The sequence below is a fragment of the Electrophorus electricus genome, chromosome 4, assembly GCF_041902795.1.
Source record: "Electrophorus electricus isolate QZ-2024a chromosome 4, ASM4190279v1, whole genome shotgun sequence".
In the NCBI taxonomy this organism is placed as follows: domain Eukaryota; kingdom Metazoa; phylum Chordata; class Actinopteri; order Gymnotiformes; family Gymnotidae; genus Electrophorus; species Electrophorus electricus.
This window is the reverse complement of record NC_137500.1, coordinates 35,710,001-35,737,058: the sequence shown is the minus strand read 5'-3', so window position 1 is coordinate 35,737,058 and position 27,058 is coordinate 35,710,001. Positions and strand designations below refer to the sequence as shown.

At 50.4% G+C, this 27,058-nt stretch overlaps 1 protein-coding gene across 2 annotated transcripts in view; it reads left to right on the top strand.

Annotated features, from left to right (window-relative positions):
- Positions 1 to 3,589: 3,589 nt before the first annotated feature.
- nrp2b (neuropilin 2b) overlaps positions 3,590 to 27,058 on the top strand; it is a 71,394-nt gene continuing 47,925 nt past the window's right edge. Inside the window, exons 1-3 of one of the 2 annotated variants that reach the window (XM_035536548.2) lie at positions 3,590 to 4,317; positions 11,737 to 11,911; positions 24,688 to 24,869. In XM_035536548.2, the coding sequence (XP_035392441.1) occupies positions 4,245 to 4,317; positions 11,737 to 11,911; positions 24,688 to 24,869 (430 nt within the window). In that variant the 5' untranslated portion in view covers positions 3,590 to 4,244. The remainder of the gene's footprint in view (positions 4,318 to 11,736; positions 11,912 to 24,687; positions 24,870 to 27,058) is intronic. The other variant, XM_035536547.2, reaches the window with a different exon arrangement.

The window sequence follows — 27,058 nt, the reverse complement described above, 5'->3', positions numbered from 1 at the left end:
GTCCAGGGCCATTCCGCGCGCTACCTGAAATCGGAGCTCTGTGGATCGTTTCACCTTATGTCCGTGAAGTGTTCCCCGGATCCTGACGAGGACACCTTTCTTGCCGAGGTTTATGGTCCATGGGCGTCCAGGGTGTCCACTGCTCTCTCCCAGCCTCGCTTGGCAGACACCTGCCCCCTTATGGTTCAAAGCAGAACTGCCATGGATCCCAAAAAGACAGGGGGGCCGTCGGGGGTGATGCTCAGCGCGGGCCGGTTGCGTCGTCTGTCCGTGGCACTGTGGGCCGTAACTCGGAGCTGCACACAAGCAGACGAGCAGAAGCAGGATGTCCGGGTCAGGTGTTTATCGGAATCACTCTCCTTAATAAAGCTGCTCTTTATTAAGTGGCCATAAACCAAAGGCCAACTCCATTAGTCGTCCGCACGGCCACGTACGCAAGGTGTTAGCTCAGGCCGCTAAATGAACGCGAGTGCATGGAGAAGCAGGGTCTCGGGAGGACGGTTCGCTCTGTAGATAACGAGGTCTGCCATCCGCGCGGCCACCGTTCCGCCACGGGGACCCCCAACCGCCGTTTCATCCCACGAAGATAATCAGGCCAGGGGGCAGCGGCAGGGACACGTGCCTGTAAACAGGCAGAGGAAAAGGAGCTTCTCCTGCGCAGGCCGGAGCCGAGGAGAGGGTCCGGGGCCCCCCGCGCAGGTCGGGGAGTGGGAGTGGCTGCCAGGGAGGCTTTGAAATTCAGCAACAGATACAGCACAAGGACACAGCCAGGCCACTGTGCGAGGAAGAACTCGGGAGTGAGTGTGCGCACGTGTGTGTTTTTGTTTTCTTCAGTTAAGAGAGAAAAACAGCTATCAGCACAGCCAGGCTGTAAATTAAAGTGTCATGTGCACCCGTGTGCTGTTCACATGCTAATTTACTGATCTCATGAGGTGAGGTCAGTACACTTCACCGATGGAGCCTGGGAGAGGCTGTGTGTTAGTGTGCATCTGTGTGTGTGTGTGTGTGTGTGTGTGTGTGTGAGTGTGTGTCTGAGTACATGTGTTTGTGCATGTTCGTATTAATGTGTGTATGTGCACATGCACTTATTCGTGTAAACAAGAATAAGTTGACACCTAGTGTTCTTAGATAAGGGGCGGAGCGCAACACGGCATCTGGACCCATATGTGCTTGCTGGACCATCAAAGAGCGCGTGATTGACATTATGTTTTCTTTAGAACACCATCCACTGAGCATCCCAGCCGTGAATCCGCCTGAGTACGTCTGTGGGCATGGCCTGTGTCAATAACCTGTTCCGAGCTATGTAGATAAGAGCACCGAGGGAAACACGGGGGGGCGGGGGGGGTGTACCATGTAAACACTGATAGCACTGCTTTGTATCTGCCCTTTGCACTGGCAGTGGAATTCCTCGTTCGGAATTCCATTCCAAATGGTTCGCTTCCACTCCAGGCCTGTTTATCCTCAGCCTGGAGCTGCACTGTGCAGGGCCACGATGGCTTTCTGAGCAGGGGGAGGGTACGGGGAGCCAGGAACCTGCGTGGCTCGGTTCAGCTGCGCTGGGCCCCACTTACCGGAGGTTATTGGATCTGGGTGCTATTGTATGTGATGCCTCTGTCAAGGCAGAGGTGGCAGGCAGCTACAATCGCGCATGTTCCAGTGCTGCCCTTTTTTGGTTTCTTAGAACTGAAGAGGTTTCTGGGGAGCAGGGCTCGGGTGGAGTAGCGGCAGCTGGAGCCAGAGGTTTGGTCTTACGTAGCGTGATCCGTGCGGGCATCCCGTGTTTTCCTGTCCCCCTGCGGCCGAGGGTTCGAGCAGAGACACAGCCTCCACTGTTCTGCGGTCACCTCCGCACTCCGCCTGCTGTTAGCCCCAAAGATGGATGATGTCAGGCCCACGCGGGGTCGAGGTACGTTCGGACGGGCGAGAAGGGCGCCGTCGACGCATCTGTGCTGATCTGGGGCCAGCTCTTCCTGGTTACATTGTAACTTTAACCGGGTCAAAAGGACACGCTGAGCTGATCCGCGAGCAGCACGGGGCGGCTTTTATCACGGGCCACTGACAGCCTGAAACTCTCAGGTCAAACTGTGTGCCAGCCTCCAGAGCTCAGAGAGTCTGGGCAGGAGGCTGCACTCGCAGGCGCAGATAAGAGAGTCAGAGCAGGCTGGGACTCTTCGGCGGAACAGCCGCGCTGGCCCTGCGATGACCGTTCCTCACGAGTGAGCAGCTGCTGACCGATCATGTGATCAGGCTACAAAGCAAAGCCGGAGGAAAATCGCCCCGGAGTCTCCCAGAAGCGTCTCGCACAAATCACAGCAGAGGACGTTAACGGCAGGCTCTCTTTAGGCCGCGCCTTGGCCGATAGCGGCGCCGCGGTCTCGGACAGGTTCCCGTGTCGCTACGCGGGGTACATCTGTTGCACTGTGTTCAGTGTGACAAGGAGAACAGACTTTCTAAGAAGTTTATTTTGGGCTGTGCTGGAGATTGCCATGTCATTAAGGTCTGGCGGTGAAGTTAGAGGGCAGCGTTCTCTCAGCGCGTAACATGGGACAGTGGATTTGGGCTGGTCTGTTGGATATAGAACCAGGGCTTTGATGTGTGCACTGCATATGGCTTTCTGTGTATTTCTGTTCCCTTCAAGCTAGTTCCTCCCTCCTGTAGCCCGTAACTTCCCTCTGTAGTTAGTAGTAGAGTCTCATCTCTCTAGTATCTGCTCAGCTCACGTCTTCCCCCCACGGCACACTGCTGGAGCCCTAAATTAGTGAGTGACTTGAGGTGGTGCAGCTGAACAAAATTTAATTTATTTTTCTCATTACCTCACCACCCTTCTCAACAAACCAAACGGAGAACGTCCAATGCTTTACTCTGAAAGAAATTCGTGTGTGTGTGTGCGCGCGCGCGCGGGTAAGTCTGAAAGCATCGTGAAGGCGGTTTTCGCTCGTCTCGCTTGGCCTGTTAAGCGTTTGTTTCACATACTCCTCTTCCTGCTTGGCACCTAACCCACATGCCCTTGTTGATCCTTTTTAAAAATATATTCCTGGCCTGCTGTCAAATACACGTGCATTAATTCCAGCTCAGCTCGGCATTTCCGTGCCCATTTCCTTACCTGGCCTCCGTTTACCGCGTAAACCTTACCTCAGCGTTTTAACTTTGTGCTACCTCTGTATTTTTATCAAACTTCTTGTAGCCAAGAGCGAGTTACGAGGTATCATGACGGTTCCTAGAGGCAGCATTCAACATCAAAGAGACTGCACATGGCAGCGTGTCGATAATTACCATAATTACATGTGTTTTATTCGCTTTCTATTCCTGTTTGCTATTGTGATCTCGCGTAATTATTGGACTGTGCCTCGTCTGTATGACCGGTTTGCAGAAATACCCCCGAACCGACCTGTGCTTTCGCAGCCAGCGCGCATTTCACGATCGCCGGTGACCGCCTGTGTTCCGTCCGCCGCGCGTCGTTTTAGAACTGCGCCGAGCGAAAGCGGCAGTGCGCGCTCCTCTCTGATGAGAGGCTGGAGGGAGGCGGAGGGAGGTGCAACGCGAGGGCTGTAACGCGATAGCTGCGCCGTCCTAAATGCTATTACATCCACGCGCTGCAGCAGCGCTCGCGCAGACCCAGCTCGCACACGCGCCGGGCAACTGAGCGGAGAGTAGCGGCGGCACCAGGCAGCGCGAGGCGTCAGCGGCTCGTGGCTATTTCTGTCGCGTGTCTTCGGTCGCGTACGCACTCGCGCGGTTTTAAACTTCATCTAGTGCGCGATATCGCCGCGCGCCTCGTTTTACCGTCTTACGTGACACGCGAGTGAGTTACAAGCGGAAAGTCCGGGGAGAGAGACAGACGCGCCTCGTGCCTTCTGGATTTGAAAGCAACCCTCACTTTTAAGCGCCAGGCTTTTCCGAGCGAGGAATTTAAGCCCGAGATTGTGCGATCCAATATTTATCGCAGGTTTGTGCTTTAAAAGCGATTTTCCCAGTAGGGTGTAGGAGGAAAGTTAGGAAACACCAGCTTTACTTATTTTGCGTAATTACAGAGAGCAGCGGAATGGCTGCGTTGTTTAACGGCGCTCGCTGAGTTCCGTTTTCTGAATAACGCGCAAACAGGCGAGAAACCTAAAGGACAATTCTTATCAGTGTGGTGAAGTCCAGCCGCAGGCTGCTCTCGGTGGATACGCTCGTTCCTTCAAACGAAAAGAACATTTTGATTCAACAAAGAAGACTTCAGTCACACGCTTTCCCAAGGCGCGATGGATTTACCTTCCAGGCTGTGTGGATGTTTGCTGGCTCTTTGTTTATCATCGCTGGTTTATGGAGACGAGGGTACGTTTTATTTTTCTTTTATTTTTAATTTAGAGCGCTTAATTTTTTTAATTCACATTGCCTACAACAGACTGGAAGTGCTTGACAGTTTGGTAGCTAATAATCAACATTTCACCTCTTTTTACAAGCAATGTTGCGCGTATTCCTAAGCGTAAAACTATTTTAAATTCGAACCGAGCAGGTCTGTTTCCAGAAGCGGCGCATCGACGCTTCATCATGTTTCGAAAAACATCTGTCAGCAACACGGCAACTGGTGTTTAATCGCAGCACCCGTTTTTATGGAAGCATAAAATTACAAATATGGGTTAAAACATACAGCGTGACCCAAAGCGACTCGGGTCCGCGCCATCCATAGAGTGTGTGTGTGTGTGTGTGTGTGTGTGTGTGTGAACTCAGCTTATATGCTCCACTTGTTTTGTCGGGGTAACGGTTTGGCGTCCGTGCGGGGAGACCTGTGCCCCTCGCGCGGTTACGATGGACACACGTCTTCATTTGGACTTTTTTTTGGCCTTTATTACTTCGACGTGAAAGCAATTGCAAAGCCAAAATATATATTTTCGTATTTTATTTTCGTGTTTCTGTGGTAGTGGTAGTATTGTCATTCATCTTCAATTAGGACATTTCTATATCGCGCCGAAAAGTGAGCGGTACGCCATATAGTCGTGCGCTGTTCGCGTCAAAATTGTGTTTTTTCGCATGAATAGGACGTTTCTTAAGATTAGTAAAATAGCGTGTTATTTTGCCATTATATATAATAAATCTAATGTACCAGAGGGACCTGGAACTAACACGTTGTATGTCGTTTGTTCCAGTTTGGTCTTAATACCCACGTTTTTGTTACGAATCTGTAAGGTTGGCACTTGCTGGGGTAGTGTTTGTGGCTAGGGTTTGGTCAAGAATGACAACGTGTGGGTTGTTATAAACAGATTTTACAAGGATAGACTTCTGTTTAAATAGAGACCCGAGGTTTATGATACGGTCGTGCCGCCTGTCTACCGGGTCACTTCACGGGAGCGCGTGGGTCGTTTGTCTCGACGTAGCCCGACGCTCCACGTAAGTCACTTTATACGCTTCACTGCAAAAAAAAAAAAAAAAAAAGATATGTTCGATAACTGAACGTTTTCCCGAACTTGGATGATATTTCTAAATATGCATTCATGTGCTGTTCTCCGAACGGGCGTGTAGTTCGCGTAGTCCCCGGTTTGCGTAGTCCCCGGTTTGTGCTCGGTGTATGAAAACTCGTCGTGTTTCATACTACCAAAGCGTAGTCAGCTAAAACAGAGGAACGGAACACGGTGCATACGTGCAATCAGCACACCAGTGATGATGTTTGAAAGTGATCGGCTTTCTCAGGAGACTGTTTTGACTCCACTCTTTTTGGGATCGGAACCCTCTTTATTTGTAAAGGGTTCTTTTGTGCGTAATATTGCTGTTTTAATAATGTTATGCGTTTTCAGAGTAAACAACAGTGGAGTGTATCTGTGTCAGCTTTTCCACATAAAATGCATATTTTCACCAAACTTAATTATATAGCGACTCCACTTTATAGCGAAAATTAATTTTGTCTAAGGTCCGTATCAGTGTGGTTTCTAGACTGAAATGTGTAGTTTATAATGGAGCGCATAGTTTGTGCCTTAAGTTTATACAAAAAAAAACATTGTTTAGTGCGAGATTTATTTATCTGCTTATTTATTTATTTAGTTTCTATTTTGTTAAACTGTTGGCGTCACTGACAGCAGTGTGCAGTGTGTGTGCTCCACGAGCACCTTCTCCTCAGGGCTCGCTCGCGTCTATCGCCGTCACGAAGCACCGCGTCAGCGCTCCGGCTGCGCGTCTGATTGGCTGCGTCCGATGTCTCGAGCGCTTAGAACTAAGGCGCTCGCGGGGTCGGGCAGGCGTGGTGAGTGCTCGTGGGTTATGGCTGCTCGGGGTGGCGCGTGGCGGGTGGGGTCTGGAAGAACAAGAGGGAGATCTGGGAAGAGGCCGCGTGCGCAGGACAGGGCCAGGGGAGAGCGAGCAAGTTCCGTCTCTCGCGTCAGAAAATTATTAGCGGACGTCCGCCCGGTGAAAGCGGAAAAGCTTATTGGCGCATGCCAGTCCGCTATCGCTGTGTTCTCCGTGCCTCGCTCCCTCGTGCTAGCAGCGCTGGCACCTGACCAGACTGAAATGCCTTCCGCTACGTGTGCGCACGAATGTTTGTTTTTTTTTGTGTGTGTGTGTGTGTGTGTGTGTGTGTGTGTGTGTGTGTGAGAGAGAGAGAGAGAGAGTGAGTGAGTGTATGTGCATGCATGTGTGTATGAGTGTGTGGATGTCTGTGTGCACATGTGCGTATATGTGTGTGAAATAGAAAGTGTGTGTGTGTGTGTGTGTGTGAGAGAGAGAGAGAGTGTGTGCGCGCCCGCTCATGCCCTCCTGCACCCTCGGTGCGCCCGCTGCTCGGCTGCGGTGTGGGTCGGGCCGTGTGCTGGTCAGCTGTGCCTGGAGGCTTTGCTGCCGCCGCCGCTGCTGCTGCTGTTGATTACAGGCCTGCGCAGCTGCGGCGGTTCACCTGGCCACCTGCAGAGCGCCAGCTCTGGAAACCAGCAGCGCTGCGCCGGCTGAGAGCGCGTGCTGCTACCGGCCACGCAAACAAAGCAGCAGGGGCTCACTGCTGCTTCATAACCGGCCTCGCTGGGTTCTGTGGGTGTTTTCAATTGGGCGATAGGAGCTTGGCTGTACTTTCGGCTGCCTTTCTGGGGGAAATAGGAAAATGGCTCTGCTTGCTGGCCAGTCGCTCCGTGGCATGCAGAGTGGTTAGGATCTTTTTAAAATTTCATTGGATTTTTATCAGGGCCCTGTTAAGGCCGTTTGTCATGTGCTGCTTTTGCCGTTCTGAGGCCTCTGCCTTTCGGTCCTCATCTGCTCATCTGTGTTTTTACTGCTCCCTTTGCTCTGAGTGTCAGTTCACTTGTCCTCAATGCTGCCTTCTTCTGCTTTAATGTAAGTCATGTGACAAAGTCCCGTGAAACCTGCTGTGAATGTGTGTGCGCGCGCGTGTGTGTGAGTCAGAGAAACACCAGAGTTGCGCAGTCAGGTTCAGATCAGCCCACCTCAGCTCTCTACACTGTTGACACTCACATGCTGATGAGACGCAGATGTAGCGCTTTGGCAGCTACCGCCCAGCCCGTGTGTGTGTGTGTGTGTTAGAGAGTGTCCGCATCTGTTTGTGTTGTCTGCATGTGCATGTTAATGTGTGTGTGAGTGTGCACATACGCACGCATGTGTGTTTGTGTTCGCGTGTGCGTGTGCGTGTGCGCGCGTGTTCTCAGAGATGGACAGCAGGATGACAGGAGGAGCAGAACTATGCTTACTGAGCAATCCCTCAGCCAAGTTCATGCCAAAGAAAGTATACCACAGTATAATTTCACATCGGCGCTAAAGCAGAAATAAAACGCTTTAGGTTGTGTAGCAAGCCAATTAGAACAGCATCTGTTGCTGTCACATCTAATTGGATGGAATTGGATAAATGTGTGGTATCTATGAAAACAACAGCCATTATAGAAATTGTAGTTTATCTTGTCATCAAGTTGTTTTGTTTTTTTTAGCTTCCCCTTTTTTTTCAGAGAACAATAAAGTTCCATTTAGCGGATGATATGACCATAAATCTGATGAAAGCAGGTCATCTGTTTGGATTCAAGCCAATTAATGACTATTCACTCATTGAGTCTTTCGCTCTCTCTCTCTCTCTTTCTCTGCACCCCTCCATCTCTTTTCTCTCCCTCTCTTTCCCTTTTCCTCTCTCTCTTTTTTCTCACGAGGTGATGGAACAAAAAGTGCTGAACTAGTGCATTTGAAGTGAAATTCAAAACAGCCGAGAGGTCCATAAATAATGCAGCTCCGTTGGCTCTCCTCTGCTTAGCCCCGTTTAGTGCTCCTCATGGCTCGAAGCGGAGAGATGGCCGAGACACGCCCGGCCCGCGCGGGCCGGCAGGCGGCATACCCTGGCCGAGTAGTGCAAACTCACTGGCTTGCCGTTGCCTTTCTGAAGAGCAGACATGATAAGGCAATATTCTCTGTGCTCCCCATTCTGCTTCTGCCCAGTTTGGGTGAAGACAGGCACTCATCACCCCCCCCCCCCCCCCCGACGCCGACAGGGCCGTGGAGGGTGCTTGGAGGAGTGAGTCTGTGCATGCACTCAGTCCCTTGAAGAAAATGGTATAGATCTATGCAGCAATCCAATATTGATTGGCTTGGCAGAGTAAGGGTTTTTTTTAGGATTAGGATTTTAAAATCAGGCATTTGCCTGGTGGGCATTAATTGGAGAGACTGTGTTTATGTCATTGTGATATTGGGGGTTGCGTTTGTGTGGGTGTTACAGGAGTGTGATGCAATGGTTTCACTAGTGGCAGCAAGCCCACATTATATGTGAACGCCGTGATGTGGAATCCACCCTTGCAGCTACATACCATACCATAATTCTACAAATCCAGCTTGTGGGTGTCAGGTGACACTTTTTTTTTAGCATGAGGAAGAAAAGAAGCTCCACGGTGTGTGAACGTTTCACGGCGCAGTCGCAGGAAAATTTACATCTTCCATTACAACCTACACATAATTCTACTCGCAAGTGCATAGTCGCATCACTATCAAGTCTTACAGACATGCACCAAACGCTGAGAGTGTTCCCCTTGTCCTGGTCCCCGTGGCTGTGTGTCGCTCTGATAGCATATGGCAGTGTGTGTAGATGGATCCACTACTTTAGCGGCTCAGGCACAATAATTCATGAGGCCACCGTGCAGCACAGAAGCAGCATCTTTCTATCTCCTTCTCTCTCTCTCTCTCTCTCTCTCTCCTTTTCCCTACTTCTTTCTCTCTTCCTCAACCTCCCCATCTCTATCACGCTCTCTCTATCCTCTCACCTCTTTCCTCCTCCTTTTTTTCTCTCACTCTTTCTTCTCATCTCTCTCTCTCTCTCTCTCTCTCTCTCTCTCTCTCTCTCTCTCTCTCTCTCTCTTTCTCTCTGAACGGAAATGAATCCTCACACAGTGACAGGCCAGTGTGGCTGAGGCCCAGAGCTGAGGGAAGAAGAGCACCCCCTAATGAGAGCCTGTCAGACTGTCGAACCCACACACACACACACACACACACACACACACACACACACACACACACGTGGAAGAAGGCCTGAAGAGAAACTGTTGAGGTATGTGGTGCCAAGTTTAGTAATGCGAGGGGCGGGTGACCTTCGACTGGTCTCTATGACCTCTGCTACTTGGCAAGAGGACAGTTGGTCTTCGACTCCTTATGTGAAGTCTGAAGATCAAACAGGTGGATCAGCTCCACCATTAAAACTCCCCCAAAGAAGACCCCCTCATGGTGTTTAGATCAGCACAGATATCTGTTGAGGTTAGCCAACGTTTCAGCCCTGCTTCTTTAAAACCAGAATTTGTTGTTTCCATCCAGATTCTTTCCTAAACTGTTTTTCAAGATGTGAAAACAACTCAGAGTAGCAGATCATTTTTGTCTAGTAAGCAGATAAGAGCCTGGCACTTTCCCAGGCAGGATGCGGTGTGTTTTCTGCACGGTCATTTGGACTCCTAACCTTGAATGTATCAAAAGCTGTTTGTTAATTCAAAGTAGACACTGCGAGTGAGTGAGCAAACGCCGAGTTGTTTTGATCCGAGGCAATTCTACATCGCATGCATGTTTATTCAGTAATACATTTTTCACGGTTTAAATAATTTAAAATTCAGTCTGGACCCTCCACTGTTTCTGTTGGCAGGAAGCCCTGGCAGGAACGTCCCGGTCTACCACCCAACCCCACCCCTGCACGGCCCTGCACGGCCCCTGATGGGCAGGGCAGGGCGGGGCGACTAGATTCCCGAGGCAGGAGTGTTTGTGGATGTTCCCATTTGCCTCGCGTTTCATGTGGGGTCTCTGAGTGTGCACTGCGGTGGAGTGCGTCAGAGCAACACTCTGCACAGCCCTGTGGGAAATGAGCATCAGGCTGGCATATCATACGCAGCAGAGCAGAAAGCACACCTCTACAGCTATAATAGCTTTCCAAATGTCACCTCTTGAAAGTCTATTACATTTCGAGCGTCTGGTCTTTTTCTTCTTTTCACTAGTTGGCAAGAGGAGCTTTTGGAAAGCCAGCGTACTTGCGTGCGCGCGATGGCGGAGGTCAGGAGAGGGTCAGGGCCGGAGGTCGGTGTTGAGAGCGGGGTGGCAGCGTTCCTGGAACCCCGCGGGCACGCGTGGATTTCGGACGTGAGCTGCACCGCTCCCGAGCGTGCGAGCACGTGAGCGAGGTGCAATCGTGCACAGGACATCCGTGGAAAGCGAACACAGACCCCAAACTGTCAGTCTGAGCGCTGACTTCCTCTGAATGCTTTCCCAGCATGCTCCACTGGGCCTCTCCATGAGGAACAGGGGCGGCAGCAGTTCAGTGCCATCTCGCACTGAACTCCACCGCACTCTCGCGCCGCCCGTGCCCAAGCTGTAAGCTCCGCCTCTGCTCTGAGCCGGGGCTCAGGTTCAACAGCCTGCACGCCACACACGAGTGCGATAATGCATGAAAATGGGATGGATTGTCATGGCTGAGGGAGCGGAAGGTTTGAGGTGGGTGAGTGTGGTAAGCGAAGACTGCAGGAGCAGTGAGATAGAGAGGCAGAGAGTGAAGGAGTACAAGAATAAAAGAGGACCGGCTCTGTTCCCTCCATGCAGAAAGGCGCCATTGTGGCTTATTGCTGATCTCATAGCCCTGTGTTGACCTTTGACCTGAAACAGATACACGGCCTGTCCATCGCTTCCTGTCACAGGACTGTGGCTTTGTGTGCTGGAGGGGTTCGACGTGGGCAGGTCATACCGCAGAATGTGGCTGAGAGTTTGCAGATGGCTGGTCCCTGGTGCTAATGCGCACTGCAGATCGCGGTACACCTGCTCTGCAGCCCAGTGTTCTCCGACTGGCTGATGGATAGGACATGCAGGATGACCAGGGTGTGTTGGTTCAGAATGAACACAACCGGGTCCTCCGGCAGGACAGGAAGTCTCTGTTGTTACGCCGTCCCTTAAACAGGTCTTAAAACGCGCACCGTGAAACTGAAAGGCGCCCTGTGAATCACAAGTACATTCGGGCTCGCTGGTTCTTACCTATTGAAGATCGAGTCAAGTTGTTGGAATCGCCGCCGATTTGAGTCGTTGGAATCGCCGCCGATTTGAGTCGTTGGAATCGCCGCCGATTTGAGTCGTTCGAATCGCAGCTCATTTGAGTCGTTTGAATCACATCTGATTAGAGTCATTTGAATCGCAGCTGTTGGATCGTGTGAGTCAGCAGCACCCCTATCAGCAGGGCTGCTGAATCGTATGAGTCCAGCTTAATCACTCTGACCGAGTCACCTCTTTTGAATCGTTAAAGATGAACCTTTTCCCTCCCATCCCCAGAGCCGTGCGGAGGGCACCGGGACGCCAGCGATGCAGGCTACATCACCACGCCCGGCTACCCGCAGGAGTACCCGCCCCACCAGGACTGCCGCTGGGTCATCACGGCCCCTGAACAGTCCCAGCGCATCGTCCTCAACTTCAACCCCCACTTTGAGCTGGAGAAGCTCGACTGCAGGTGAGCAGACAGGCTAAAGTAGGCTAAATGCAGGCTGAAGCAATGTGAAACTAAGGCTTTCCAGCAGTTGAATAAATTGTATAAATAATGTATGCACGCCTTAATCACTGATGAGATAAGATACACTGCTGTCATCTGAGGCACGCAAACATCTTCCTACATCTAGGTCTTCTTAACATTTTATGTAGCTATACTGTACATAGCGCAGTGTGTTACAAAGCCCTAAATTAAGGCTCCTGAACTGCTCGTGGTTCTTTGCTGAGCTGAGAGCACTGTTAGTTGTGGGCAGCACAACAGATGGAGAGTGAGCGCAGAGACTCATTAGAAGTTGCTGGGTGGCTCAGGGCACAAGGCCATTGATATTCAGTGCTTTTTTGGATGGTATTTCCCGCCGCTATTAAATTCATGCCACAAGACCAGAGCGCTTCCCTGTTTAAAAAGTGTCGAATTCGAACAGGCAGCTGAGGCTTCCAATCTGTCTCCCAGCTACGGTTGGAGAATCTCCTGGTGCCCTACTGGAGACTGTTGAGTCTGGCTCAGTAGTCAACATCACAAACGCCCCGAGGAAGCCTGCGGTGACTCCACTTTAATTAAATATCCAATAAACAAAGCCTTGCCACGACTCGGGGATTTCTGAAAATGTACTGTAGGAATTCGAGAGCATTCTGCAGGCTCGGCGACCTGTGGTGTTTCCTCCCCCTGTTGGTCAGTAGCGGTAATGCAAGGGTCACGGATGACAGGCTGGAGGGAGGCCCCGCACGGAGAGAGAGAGAGAGAGAGCCGGTTCATTTCAGCGCTTTTCAGAGCTAAAACGCTGTTTTATTTAGTGACGTTGGCAGGGATACACGCTTTGCTCGTTGCAGAGTCTGTGACATTTTGAGTCATGTTTCACAAACTGTTTTCCGCAGACTTCTGTAGCAGGCCTACAAAGCTCGTCACAAGCTGCCACTTCAGGATCTGTCTGTCTCTCTCTCTCTCTCTCTCTCTCCCTCTCTCTCTCTCCCTATATATTGCCTCTTTTCCCTTTGCCATTTATTAACATTTTGGCTCTATTAATTATACATAGATGTGTTTTTAATGGGAGATTTATGAAATGGGTTCTGACATTCCTTTGTTGGAATTAGAGCATTAATATTTTACTAGCTGTTGTTGAAAGATGTCTTTCAGCGCTCACGCTCAGCTGACACTCAGCCTTTCTCCATCACTTTGCTTTCTTGTCACATTTGTTCCTCTATTTTTTTTTGTGTGTGTGTCAGTATGTGTATGGGTGTATGGGTCTGTGTGTGTGTGTGTCAGTATGTGTATGGGTGTATGGGTCTGTGTGTGTGTGTGTGTGTGTGTGTGTGTGTGTGTGTCAGTATGTGTATGGGTGTATGGGTCTGTGTATGTGTGTGTGTGTGTGTGTGTGTGTGTGTGTGTGTGTGTGTGTGTGTGTGTGTGTGTGTCAGTATGTGTATGGGTGTATGGGTCTGTGTGTGTGTGTGTGTGTGTGTGTGTGTGTGTGTGTGTGTGTGTGTGTGTCAGTATGTGTATGGGTGTATGGGTCTGTGTGTGTGTGTGTCAGTATGTGTATGGGTCTGTGTGTGTGTGTGTGTGTGTGTGTGTGTGTGTGTGTGTGTGTGTCAGTATGTGTATGGGTGTATGGGTCTGTGTGTGTGTGTGTGTGTGTGTCAGTATGTGTATGGGTGTATGGGTCTGTGTGTGTGTGTGTGTGTGTGTCAGTATGTGTATGGGTGTATGGGTCTGTGTGTGTGTGTGTGTCAGTATGTGTATGGGTGTATGGGTCTGTGTGTGTGTGTGTGTGTGTGTGTCAGTATGTGTATGGGTGTATGGGTCTGTGTGTGTGTGTGTGTGTGTGTGTGTGTGTGTGTGTGTGTGTGTGTGTCAGTATGTGTATGGGTGTATGGGTCTGTGTGTGTGTGTGTGTGTGTGTCAGTATGTGTATGGGTGTATGGGTCTGTGTGTGTGTGTGTGTGTGTGTGTGTCAGTATGTGTATGGGTGTATGGGTCTGTGTGTGTGTGTGTGTGTGTGTGTGTGTGTGTGTGTGTCAGTATGTGTATGGGTGTGTGTGTGTGTGTCAGTATGTGTATGGGTGTATGGGTCTGTGTGTGTGTGTGTGTGTGTGTGTGTGTGTGTGTGTCAGTATGTGTATGGGTGTATGGGTCTGTGTGTGTGTGTGTGTGTATGTGTGTGTGTGTCAGTATGTGTATGGGTGTATGGGTCTGTGTGTGTGTGTGTCAGTATGTGTATGGGTGTATGGGTCTGTGTGTGTGTGTGTGTCAGTATGTGTATGGGTGTATGGGTCTGTGTGTGTGTGTGTGTGTGTCAGTATGTGTATGGGTGTATGGGTCTGTGTGTGTGTGTCAGTATGTGTATGGGTGTATGGGTCTGTGTGTGTGTGTGTGTGTGTGTGTGTGTCAGTATGTGTATGGGTGTATGGGTCTGTGTGTGTGTGTGTGTGTGTGTGTGTGTGTCAGTATGTGTATGGGTGTATGGGTCTGTGTGTGTGTGTGTGTGTGTGTGTGTGTGTGTGTGTGTGTGTGTGTGTCAGTATGTGTATGGGTGTATGGGTCTGTGTGTGTGTGTGTGTGTGTGTCAGTATGTGTATGGGTGTATGGGTCTGTGTGTGTGTGTGTGTGTGTGTGTGTCAGTATGTGTATGGGTGTATGGGTCTGTGTGTGTGTGTGTGTGTGTGTGTGTGTGTGTGTGTCAGTATGTGTATGGGTGTGTGTGTGTGTGTCAGTATGTGTATGGGTGTATGGGTCTGTGTGTGTGTGTGTGTGTGTGTGTGTGTGTGTGTCAGTATGTGTATGGGTGTATGGGTCTGTGTGTGTGTGTGTGTGTATGTGTGTGTGTGTCAGTATGTGTATGGGTGTATGGGTCTGTGTGTGTGTGTGTCAGTATGTGTATGGGTGTATGGGTCTGTGTGTGTGTGTGTGTGTGTGTCAGTATGTGTATGGGTGTATGGGTCTGTGTGTGTGTGTGTGTGTGTCAGTATGTGTATGGGTGTATGGGTCTGTGTGTGTGTGTCAGTATGTGTATGGGTGTATGGGTCTGTGTGTGTGTGTCAGTATGTGTATGGGTGTATGGGTCTGTGTGTGTGTGTGTGTGTGTGTGTGTGTGTGTATGGGTCTGTGTGTGTGTGTGTGTGTGTGTGTGTGTGTGTGTGTGTGTGTGTCAGTATGTGTATGGGTGTATGGGTCTGTGTGTGTGTGTGTGTGTGTGTGTGTGTGTGTGTCAGTATGTGTATGGGTGTATGGGTCTGTGTGTGTGTGTCAGTATGTGTATTGGTCTGTGTGTGTGTTTGTGTGTGCCAGTATGTGTATGGGTCTGTGTGTGTGTGTGTGTCAGTATGTGTATGGGTGTGTGTGTGTGTGTCAGTATGTGTATGGGTGTATGGGTCTGTGTGTGTGTGTGTGTGTGTGTGTGTGTGTGTCAGTATGTGTATGGGTGTATGGGTCTGTGTGTGTGTGTGTGTGTGTGTCAGTATGTGTATGGGTGTATGGGTCTGTGTGTGTGTGTGTGTGTGTGTGTGTGTGTGTGTGTGTATGTGTGTGTGTCAGTATGTGTATGGGTGTATGGGTCTGTGTGTGTGTCAGTATGTGTATGGGTGTATGGGTCTGTGTGTGTGTGTGTGTGTGTGTGTGTCAGTATGTGTATGGGTGTATGGGTCTGTGTGTGTGTGTGTGTGTGTGTGTCAGTATGTGTATGGGTGTATGGGTCTGTGTGTGTGTGTATGGGTGTATGGGTCTGTGTGTGTGTGTGTGTGTGTGTGTGTGTCAGTATGTGTATGGGTGTATGGGTCTGTGTGTGTGTGTGTGTATGTCAGTATGGGTCTGTGTGTGTGTGTGTGTGTGTCAGTATGTGTATGGGTGTATGGGTCTGTGTGTGTGTGTGTATCTGTGTCAGTATGTATATGGGTGTATGGGTCTGTGTGTGTGTGTGTATGTGTGTGTGTGTGTGTGTCAGTATGTGTATGGGTGTATGGGTCTGTGTGTGTGTGTGTATGTCAGTATGTGTATGGGTCTGTGTGTGTGTGTGTGTGTGTGTGTGTGTGTGTGTGTGTGTGTGTGTGTGCGTGTGTGTGTCAGTATGTGTATGGGTGTATGGGTGTGTGTGTGTGTGTGTGTGTGTGTCAGTATGTGTATGGGTGTATGGGTCTGTGTGTGTGTGTGTGTGTGTGTGTGTGTGTGTGTGTGTGTGTGTGTGTGTATGTGTGTCAGTATGTGTATGGGTGTATGGGTCTGTGTGTGTGTGTGTGTGTGTGTCTTCTCTTCTGCATGAGGGCAAATAATATGACATCACACACCTCTCAGCACAGGTGCTGTTGGGAGCTGCTCTTCCTGTACACAAGTCCACACAAGTAAACAGGACGCCAGTGAAGCCCTTATTTATTTATGGAGCCCTAGTTCACATCACTCTTTTTAGAAAGGAGGCCAGCATGCATTTTTCTACGCTTTCTGAGAGACAATCCTCCTGAGTTCACACAAACAAATCTAAGACCAACAACTCAGAACATTATTCTTCCCTACTTCCTAGAGTTGACAGACGCTCACTGTCTCTCACTCTCTCTTTATATATATATGTGTGTGTGTGTGTGTGTGTGTATGTACACATATGGTATATATGTATATATATAGTGTGGTTTTTTACATCTTGCCCACAGTGGCTTTGGTTCTTGTTGTGCGTCTCAAGAGTGATGGGTAGCGATGCTCCATCCTGTGAGGCGTGTGCTTGGTTTGAAGTCCAAGCACAGCTGAGCTGAAAGCAGATGGCTAATGTGGAGACGTGAGGGAGACTGCGTCTCTGTCGGAGTGCAGTCTTGACCCTTCCAGAGCTCATTAGCCCTGCTTCTATACTCACACTTTTACTGCGGTTCAGTTCACTAAGCTTTACTGGCATCACCATATTCACTTACAGTATTGCCAAGTTAGCATTAAAATAACAAGTTCATTTGATGATTCTTATCATGAAAAGTACTGTAATAATGCTCACTAGCGTTTGAAGTCGAGACAGAATAAACAATATGATAATAAATAAGTACATAAAGGTGTTTACGAACAAGGTCTGTCTGTGAGCTGTCTGCTGAGGAGGGAGCAGAGGAGTGTGTGTGTGTGTGTGCGTGTGTGTGTGTGTGTGTGTGTGTGTGTGTGTGTGTGTGTGTGTGCGATCGTGCGTGTGTGTATGTGTGTGTGTGTGTGCGTGTGTGTGCGTGTGTGCGTGCGTGTGTGCGTGCGTGCGTGTGTGCGTGCGTGCGTGTGTGCGTGCGTGCGTGCGTGTGTGTGTGTGTGTGTGTGTGTGTGTGTGTGTGTGCGATCGTGCGTGTGTGTGTGTGTGTGTGTGCGTGCGTGCGTGCGTGCGTGCGTGTGTGTGTGCATGCGTGTGTGCATGTGTGTGTGTGTGTTGCGATTGGGTGGATTATTCACTGTTCCTCATGTTGTGGCAGGCAGATGTATAATCATTCTATAGATGTATAATCATTCTACAGATATATAATCATTCTACAGCATTGTCTTTTCTATCTTCTCATAATAGGATGACAGTTTGTCAGTATTTGAGATCATTTCAAACTTTAGGAATAAATCTTGCATAGTTCACCTATTTCACATCAGCCTACAGGGCGTGGTTGACTACAGGAGCGGTTAACTGACCACATCAGCCTACAGGGCGTGGTTGACTACAGGAGCAGTTAACTGACCACATCAGCCTATAGGGCGTGGTTGACAGTGACCCAAAGCCGTTACTTCCCTTTTATCCTAGACCTTTCCCCAAGTGATGATAATTTCTGCTCTGGAACCGGACGGTTGAATTAGGGTCAGGGCCTCTAGCGCCAAGTCTGCTCTTAACGGTGAGCGCGAGCTTAATTGGGAATGCCTAGTAAATGCACGCATCTCATTAATGTTCATAGACCTGGGAGCCAACGGCACGTCGTCACACGGTCTCCGGCTGGCTTTTCTGGACGTCTTCACGGGAGTAAACAGCATGTCCTGAGAAAAGAGGTAGGCTAGGGAGCTGCCATGTTGGAGATGCGTACAGGAACGCCTCTGTAAAGAGGACAGACACCTCTATTGTAGCATGCTGAGCTCGCAAGCTGTATCAATATGCTGTGTGCGCGCGCGCGCGCGAGTGTCTGAATAGGCAGGGTTTTGGAGATGAATTAAGAGCAGTGTTGCACTGATGGCTCCTGTAGTGACAGCCCCTCAGGCTAGAGCCCAGACTCCGAGGAGACGACAGCAGAGCGCAGCACGTTCATCCAGATCCAGGGTGGGAGCGGGAGGTGGGGGAGTGTGGGTGGTGCTGCTGAGTGTGGTGGGGAGATTCCACTACGCCACCGAGACTAGACTGCACCACCCTCCAGCCAGCAGCACACAGCAGTAATCCCGCCTGTGGGTGAGAGCGTCTTGCTTTCTCACCAGAGCTGTGCTTCAGCAAACATCCCGTTTTCTGATGTTTTTGTGTGCATGTTTATGAATGTGTGTGTGTGTGTGTGTGTGTGTGTGTGTAATGTACATAAGTGCTTATTTCAGCTCGTAATAAGAGCTGTGGCTTTGCCGTGTCTTATTTTCCATCGGACCGTGTGATTTTCCGTATGTGCCTCCCCTCTGCCTGTGTGTGGGCCACCGGTGTGTGCCAGCCCTCCCAGCGCAGTGTTGTGGGCAGACTGTACATCGGCTCCGCGGGCCCCACTCGGTTCACTAGCGGTCGCCAGTCACGTGGCCGTTAAGTGCCATATTTAATTTATTTAACCTGAAGAGTTTTAGCTGTCAGACGTGATTATGCTCGGGGATCAGCAGCAAAAACACATGTTTCTCACAGTCCGGAGTACACCGAAGTGGTCTACGTGCTTCGGAAGAGGACGGCGGAAGAGGTGGCCCAGGCCCGGGGTCTTCTCCCGGCCTGGTAGAGAAAGCACGGGGGCTACGGCGCTACAGGGGCACGCCTGGGACTCCCGTTCTGTTGATTTTCTGTCCCTCCCTGCCTCGGCCCTGCTCTGCCTTCCTCTTATCTCCCCAGGGGAGGGGAGGGGAGCGAACAAGACCATCAGGTTCAGAAATGGAAGAAGCGAAAGACAGAGAGGAGAGAGATGGGCACCTGCTTCCGTAAACGCGAGCACCGGGGGAGGGGGGCCCGCGGCCCAGATACGGGCACGGCCGTGGCTGCGACTTCAGAGACGGAGGAGAGCCGCGAGGAGAGGAGGGCGGGGTGGCACATTGGCGTCTGAGGCGGGAGAGTTGGCGATGGAGAGGAGCGCAGTGTCAGGCTGGGCACCAGGAGCCGGGAGCTCACAGCTCAGCTGGAATAATCCCCACAGCTCTGCACCCCCTGCCATGACCCATGCTGCAGTGTGCCACACTTTACAGGCTGCATTGAAATTCAGGAGATCGTTCCCCAGTTATGGCACCACGCCAAGAGCCTCCTGCCCCTCAGGGTTATAAATAGATTGATGCTGAATAAATATAATAAGAGTGAGATGATTTATTATGATATATCTGTAATTCAATCAGCAAAGCCACACTGCTGAATGGCATAATGACACGAATAATAGATATAGACTCATATGAGCTGGTTGAAGGTGATGTTTTCACTCTCTCTCTCTGTATTCCTATTTTATTTCATTTTCATCCCTTTTTCCTCCTTTGGAATCTCTTTCATTCTCTTTCTCTCTCTCGCTCTCTCTCTCTTTTCTCTTCCCTGCTGGCACAGTATTCCAGTTTGATGTTATCTAATTTCTGTATTAATATGCAGAACATACATATTTCATTCCCCGTTTGTGAAGGATTTGATTAATTCTGAGCAGGATCCTTCTGTAGTGCGCAGGGCCGCCGCATTGTTATGTGACTACGAAAGCGCGGCTCACTTTTTTTTGTGTATCTGGAAATTACCAATCGCCATAATGTCATGGTGTGTGTGCAGCGTGCATTAAGGCTGTTGACTCAGTTCTAGCTCTGGAGCAACCAACAGCTGGAGTTCATTATTTCCCTCTGTTTTACAGTGTGTATACTGTTGGGGGTGTATTTACCCCGCAGATTAGCGCTAGCAGTGCGGCTCACGCGCAACCGAGCGTTTCGGCCTTCTCGGCTCCCGGTGCCTGCCGAGCTGAGGTCAGAGTACAGAGAACAGCTGCCTGCGTTTGCAAGTCGTCCGCGAGACGGAGAGGATTTTAGCTCTGATGCTAGTGGGCTAGACTAGCTCTGCTTGCTCGGGCCAGTCTCCAGCAGCCAGTCTCCCTCCGTTTATAACTCCAGGCAGAGATGATGAGGAAGGCAGACAACGAAGGCTAGCGTACACGAGCGGGTGCTCGTTGCCGGTCTTTTTTGCTTCAGTCGACTACGTCTTCGCGATCCGTTACTGGAATTCGTGGCCGTGACAGGTCCAGCATGAGTCGGTAGGCCTGCCGGCTCGGATGCCGTGCGAAGTCACACACAGGCTAGCGGCGGCGACGGCGATAACGTCAGCCTACATCGCTCCCCGAAGTCAGGGGTTAGGGGGGAATCCGGGTCAACGTGATCAATGGCTATTTTCTGTTCGTAATGAAGAATCAATGGGCAGCGTAGAGGTGAACCGGACCCGGGGGGGATCCGGCCAGGTCTCTTGCATGTAACAGGCGTACTCGGGTTGCAGACACATCCGTTACGGACATCAAAGACTCTCTTACGTCACACAGACTAAGGGCCACGGCCTTGTCTCTGTGCAGACGTGCTCTGAGATCTAAAGCCAGGCTTACTGACACACATGCAACAGGTCATAAATCGGCCTATGTTATACTGGCCCGTGTTATATGAAACCTTAGCTTTGAATGTGCAGACACTAAACACCAGAAACCCAGCACGAGTGTCTTTTACATCCAGTAAGCCTTCACTGACTCTCACTTTACTGTACCTCCTTTGTTCTGTCTTATAGGCAATAATGGACTCATGTGAAATCAAGGTGCTGTTTGTTTTGACAGGGAAACAAATGCCTCGCAGGAGCACAGGCTGTGATTTCACTCCGACACCCCCAGTTCATATTTTACTGCCACGTTCAGCATATTCATTTCTCCTCTGGGCAGTTCTGCACGTCCTGTGCGACGTTCGTATTTGTCCCTCTGTTTTATAAGCGGGCGACGTCTCGTCAGGGGAGTTATTTGGGAGATGTTAATCTGCACATTCCTTCCTGAGACCTGGGACTGTGTGCTATGACCTGTTTCCCATCAGTTTTTAATCTCGCTGTTAGCTGATGGTAAGCTGCGAGTTTTACGGGTGTTGTTGTACTGTAAACAGATCATTGTCTTGGGTGTGGCGTTAGCACTGATGGTCATTGTGTGTCACTATATGAAGGGCAGCCGTCCCTTAGCCCTGCGCTAACAGAGCGAGTGAAGGGGTGTGTGTTTGCTGTAGTCGGTAGGGGTCCTCTGAAACTTGATGGCTAAGTGCAGGTGTGAAAAAGATTCCCGCCTGAAAGATGGAACGTGTGAAAGACAATTAACAGGAGGTTCAGAGGGCAGGAGGTCAGGCAAATGTGTACACACACACACAGAGAGAAACACAGACACATTCACAAATTACACTCATCATATCAAACTCTATGATGAAAGTCACATGGAAACACGTATAGCTACATGAGAAAACTAAAGTCAAAATTACAACTTGACAAAATTAAAGTCAAAACGATAGAGAAAGAACAAGCAGAAGAACTAAACTCTCTTTTTGGCAGAAGGGAACACGTAAATGCTTATTTTCACAGCTTCTCAAAAAACGTTATTCCCGACATCCTCACCTACCCACTGAACCATGGCAACCACATCCTATAATAAAATCTATAGAAATCTTATTATGCTTTGCATTTGCCGCGGGGCTGCTGGCCGGGCGTCCGGTGAGAGCAGCGCGCCGCGTGGGTCCTCATCACTGGCTGAATGTTGCTATTGTAGCAGTGGCAGTGTGGGTGTGTTAATTGAGGAAGGGGCTGAATTGGAGTCTGCGGGCAACTAGACCTGCCCCGGTGCCACCTGCAGCTCCCTCTGATAGCGCCGAGACAAATGACGCAGGCCTCCTTCCTCCTGCCTGTCAGCATGATAGAGCTGAAGGAGGGGGAGAGAGAGAGGGAGAGGCAGAGAGAGAGAGAGAGACAGAGACAGACTGAGACTGCTTTGAACTGTATGGTGCATATTCTGTAGCTGATTAGGGTCTATGTGATTGGATTTGTGTGTCTGTCTTTGCCTGTATATCTGTAATGAATGTTGTTGCATATATGTGTAGATGGATGTGTGTGTTGGGGTGGGTTTATGTGCTAAAGGCCTTTGAAGACACCTGCCGGTGTCTGTCACTTAATGAGCCAAAGGCAGTATCAGGTTTCTGTATCTCTGTCTCTCTCTCTCTCTGTCTCTCTCTCTCTCTCTCTCTCTCTCTCTCTGTCTCTCTCTCTCTCTCTCTCCTCTCTCACACATTTTCTCTCTCATTTTTCTCACATTTGTGTCTCTCTCTCTCACTCTCTCTCTCTCGCTCACTCTCTCGCTCACTCTCTCTCTCACTCTCACTCTTTCTCTCTCTCTCACACTCTCTCTCTCTCTCTCACTCTCTCTCTCTCACTCTCTCTCTCTCTCTCTCTCTCACTCTCTCTCTCTCTCTCTCACTCTCACTCTCTCTCCCTCTCTCTCACTCTCTCTCTCTCTCTCTCTCTCACTCTCTCTCTCTCTCTCTCTCTCTCTCTCTCTCTCTCACTCTCACTCTCTCTCCCTCTCTCTCACTCTCTCTCTCTCTCTCTCTCTCTCTCTCTCTCTCTCTCTCCCACAGCTTCCTAGTCTTCACCTTCCACAGGAAAAAAAATGTCTGTCACATCTTCCATCAAACAAAGCTTGATAGTAATTTAATAAAGGAGAGGAAAGGAAATGGGAAGGTGGAACTCCCTGCTGCAGGTGTAGACGAGACCGCGCGTGCCCACAGGTTAGCGCCCGGCATGCTCCGACTTTGGCAAAGAGAAGTGTGAGAATATTCACACATCGTTATTATTCACCCGATGCAAAGGGATGCTTCATATTTGAAAAGCCCTGATGACTTTCTCCTGACTCTCGGGGGATTCTGACTCCCTGTGTTTGTGGAGGTTTTTTAGAGCTGATCCCTGGCCTCTTTTAACCTGGTCTTACCGGTCCGTTCTCTGGCCGGTTGGGTTTCCATGGTGCGCTGACCTCTCACTTCACAGCGGCTCAGGGCAGGGCTGAGAATATATAAGATAGATGCCCAGATTCATAACCACACGTGCTGTAACAGAAACGTTACTTTGCTCCACAGGAAGTCTGAAAAAGAATTAGTGATTCACGGTTTTAAACACTGCAGTCATAAGCAAAGATGCTTATTTCTGCACCATAAAAGGTTTTTTAATTTGCAATAGTGGCCTTTTCAGTACGGATTCTGCAGAAGGTTGCCATATGCAAATGAGCTCCAGAATAAAAGATTTTTATAGTGCGATGTGGTCATCCTGGCTAAGCTCAGATAATATTCCAGCTGTCTGTTCCATGGGTGTTTACGATGAATCATAACATTCACATTCCTGCAAATGTTAATAACTTCACTCAAAATGCTCAATATTTAACCGCGTTACATCCAAGGTCTGCCGGTGTTTTTTAATATGTTGCAGGGCATATCGCAATCGCAATATGGCATGCCAGCTCCTATCGTGCAAGCCTATCGCTGAGACATATTCCGAAAGCCCTGCATCCGAGAGCACGACTTATCTTCCGAGAGGCTTCGCTGGTGCTGCGGCGGCGCGCGCGCGCAGGGAATCACGGACTTCAGTGCCCGGCCAGGTTCGGCCAGGCCACGCTAAAACTACGGCCGCATTGGCTGCCTCCTTGTCTCTCGTCCCCGATCAAGGACCGCTGGCTTTAGTTCTCAGGGTTCGCGTTTGGCTTCTCTGAGGGATGGAGTCCATTCTGTGTAATTAGGGTAGAAGTGCTGGATATTCATAAGAGGTTTTTTTTTTTTTTTTTTTCTAATTTATGTCAAGCTACTTTGACCATGGTGTATGTGTGTGTGTGTGTGTGTGTGTGTGTGTGTGTGTGTGTGTGTGTGTGTAAACTCCTTAAGCAATGACATTTTAACCTGGTCAAAGAATGAGAATAAACAGAGGAGAAAACCCATTATGTGGTGATGTTGAAGTGAAATAACCATTAAAAGCCTATGATTTTTGCATGGGGGGGGTGTGGGTATGGGTGTGTGTGTGTGTGTGTTTGGTTTCCCATATAGGCTCATATCCATCTCTGTTCTCATCTTATTAGTGCTGATTGTACTCCCACCTGTACCTGTGAGTGTTTGGCAGCTCGCTGTAATGATATTTTAGAAGACAACAGAAGGCTTTTGTTATGTGTTTGTCAGGATACTCCAGTCCTGGTGTAATTGCAGCATTTACCATCCAAGCAGAAACAGCTGAGGGTGTGTTTTGCTGCGAGCGCTCGCTGCGCCGGTGAGCGGGTATCTGTTTTAGGCTGGGCCAGAGAGGTCAAACGTGCTGGAGTTAGACCCGTGCTGGAGTTAGACCCGTGCTGGAGTTAGACCCGTGCTGGAGTTAGACCCGTGCTGGAGTTAGGCCCGTGCTGGAGTTAGACCCGTGCTGGAGTTAGACCCGTGCTGGAGTTAGACCCGTGCTGGAGTTAGACCCGTGCTGGAGTTAGACCCGTGCTGGAGTTAGGCCCGTGCTGGAGTTAGACCCGTGCTGGAGTTAGACCCGTGCTGGAGTTAGACCCGTGCTGGAGTTAGACCCGTGCTGGAGTTAGGGCCCTCACGCGTGCCCTCTGCCTCCGCAGGTATGACTTCATCGAGATCCGTGACGGCACCTCTGACTCGGCCGACCTCCTTGGGAAGCACTGCAGTAACATTGCCCCTCCTGCCATCATTTCCTCGGGCCCCGTGCTGCACATCCGATTCGTGTCCGACTACGCCCACCAGGGGGCGGGCTTCTCGCTGCGATACGAGATCCACAAGACAGGTAAGTCAGTTGTCCTTCGCCGGAAACGGCTTCTCCCGGGCACCACGGACGGAGCGGCCCGCGTCACACACACACGCACACACACACGGCCCGCGTCAACGTTTCCTCTGCTCAGCGGCGGCGCCGTGCCATTTCCTGCCTATCAGACGAGTGTCGATTGGCCTCTGCGGACAGGAGGGAAGGGCTGCTGTCGGTCAGAGCCGCGCCGCTGCTTCTGTGCGTCGGAGGAAAGCGACGCCATCGGTGGGGACTGAGCCGTTAGCGTTACTCGGCCGAGAAAGCCGTTGTGGAACGGAGGCGTTCTCTCGGCCGGCTGCGGCCCAGTAGCTGAAGTAGCATCGTCAGGGTCGTGCGGCAGTGTGTCTGGGTGCCGGAGGTCCTCGGGGCTAAGCAGGGCTGCTGTACGCGATCCCTTTCTGGCACCCAGCCTCCCCACCCCCACCCCCCTTCTTCGTGGGGCCTGTTCGACACGGCCCATGACAAATTCAGATCAAGGCAACAGCGGGTCGGGAAAATCAACAGCAGGCAGGCATCTTCTGTTCTCTTTTCATCCTTCTGAAAGCATTCCCGGAATGCCTCCCTAATTGAGTCCTGATCTCCAGTCCCTGGGGGGAGAAGGGTGGGCGGCAAAGAAGCCGGTGTTACTAACACAACGCGTGTGTGTGTGTGTGTGTGTGTGTGTGTGTGAGTGTGTTTAGGGTGGTCTTGGTTCTGGGCAAAAGTAGATTAGCAGCAGCATCAGTCTGAGAGTGAGCTGCTGTAAACAGAGGCGCTAATTGGTAGCTCACTGGTGGAAGGTTAGCAGCTGGTTGGCGAGGACTCTGGTAGGCTGGTTTGTCGGTTTAGTTGGTACGCACTGACAAGGTTATCTGTAGACTCTTTAACCAGAATGCAGCTCACCAGGAAAGGCTAGACTGCATTTGAGACAGTCACAGAAGACGACTGGAAGCACTGAGGCAGGACTAACAGTAATCAGAAGGTTTCTGTCGTGATGAGTCTCAGCAGACTGCACTGAAGCCTGACACGTCCATTAGCACAGACACCCTCCACTCAGGAAAATCAACACTTTAACGCTAGCGCACAGTCTCTCGCCTGCTCTCCTGGGAAGACAGGGAGACGCTCAGCACAGGACGCTAAGCGCTGCCGCGCGGGCGCATCACTCGCTTGGTGCCTTGCGCGAGTGGGAGAGATCGGGCTCGCCGCGACGTGGAGGCTCGCAGTTGCCATGGCACTAACAGGATCTCATTAAGCTCGGGGGGTTTGAGGGAAATCGTGTGTGGGGATATGGCGATTCTTGGTGCAAAGACAAAGGGATTTCTGGAACGAGATGTGTGTGTGTGTGTGTGTGTGTGTGTGTGTGTGTGTGTGTGTGTGTGCGCGAGACCCCGGTTGGATGATGTGTGACTGATGAACGGCATCTCCTCCTCTGTCACTGCAGTTAAACTTGAACTCACAAACCTGTTGTTAGAAGATCTGGGCAAGCGGCCTTTTGCGCAAACCTGAACAACAGAAAGGAACGGAGAACGAGAACCAAATGAAACGTGAAAGGAAGCTTGAAGAAAAGGAGCGCAAAGCCCCCGAGGAAAGCAGGAGGGAAAGGAGGACCGCGGAGAACCAGAACGCGGGAACGACAGGACACTGGGAGCACAGCTGTGAGCTTGGCTTGTTTGCCATGCTGTTTCGGCAGAGACAGTCCGACGTTCTCCAGCGGTGATAGGAATCTTGGGTAAAGACACACCGTAGAGGCTGCGTATTGGGGCTCTGTCAGCCTGCCTCCACTACCAGTACTTGCTGATTTCCCTGCTGATCCCAGAAGCCCCTGCCTTGGCCTCAGAGCGTGAGGGCCAATCAGACGTGTTTCTGTGTTTAGTGCCGGAGGTCTGTGCAGCTTTGCCACGTTTCATAATGCGGCGACTCCACACAATGGAACCTTGATTGGACATAATCCCACCCGAGCTAACAGTGAAGGATCTCCTCTCGGCATTCCCAGTGGAACAGCATACTCACAAATCCGAAAATGCAAAACATGCCAATGACTGCGAAAGTGGGCTTCAGTTTGTACAATGTCATTAAAATATCAAACATATTTTTTCTGCCGTCCCCTTAAACATCACATGGGCACTGATAAATGGACACTATCCCCTGTCCTTCAGTTACTGTACATCCAGTGTACCACAGCACTTCAGTTT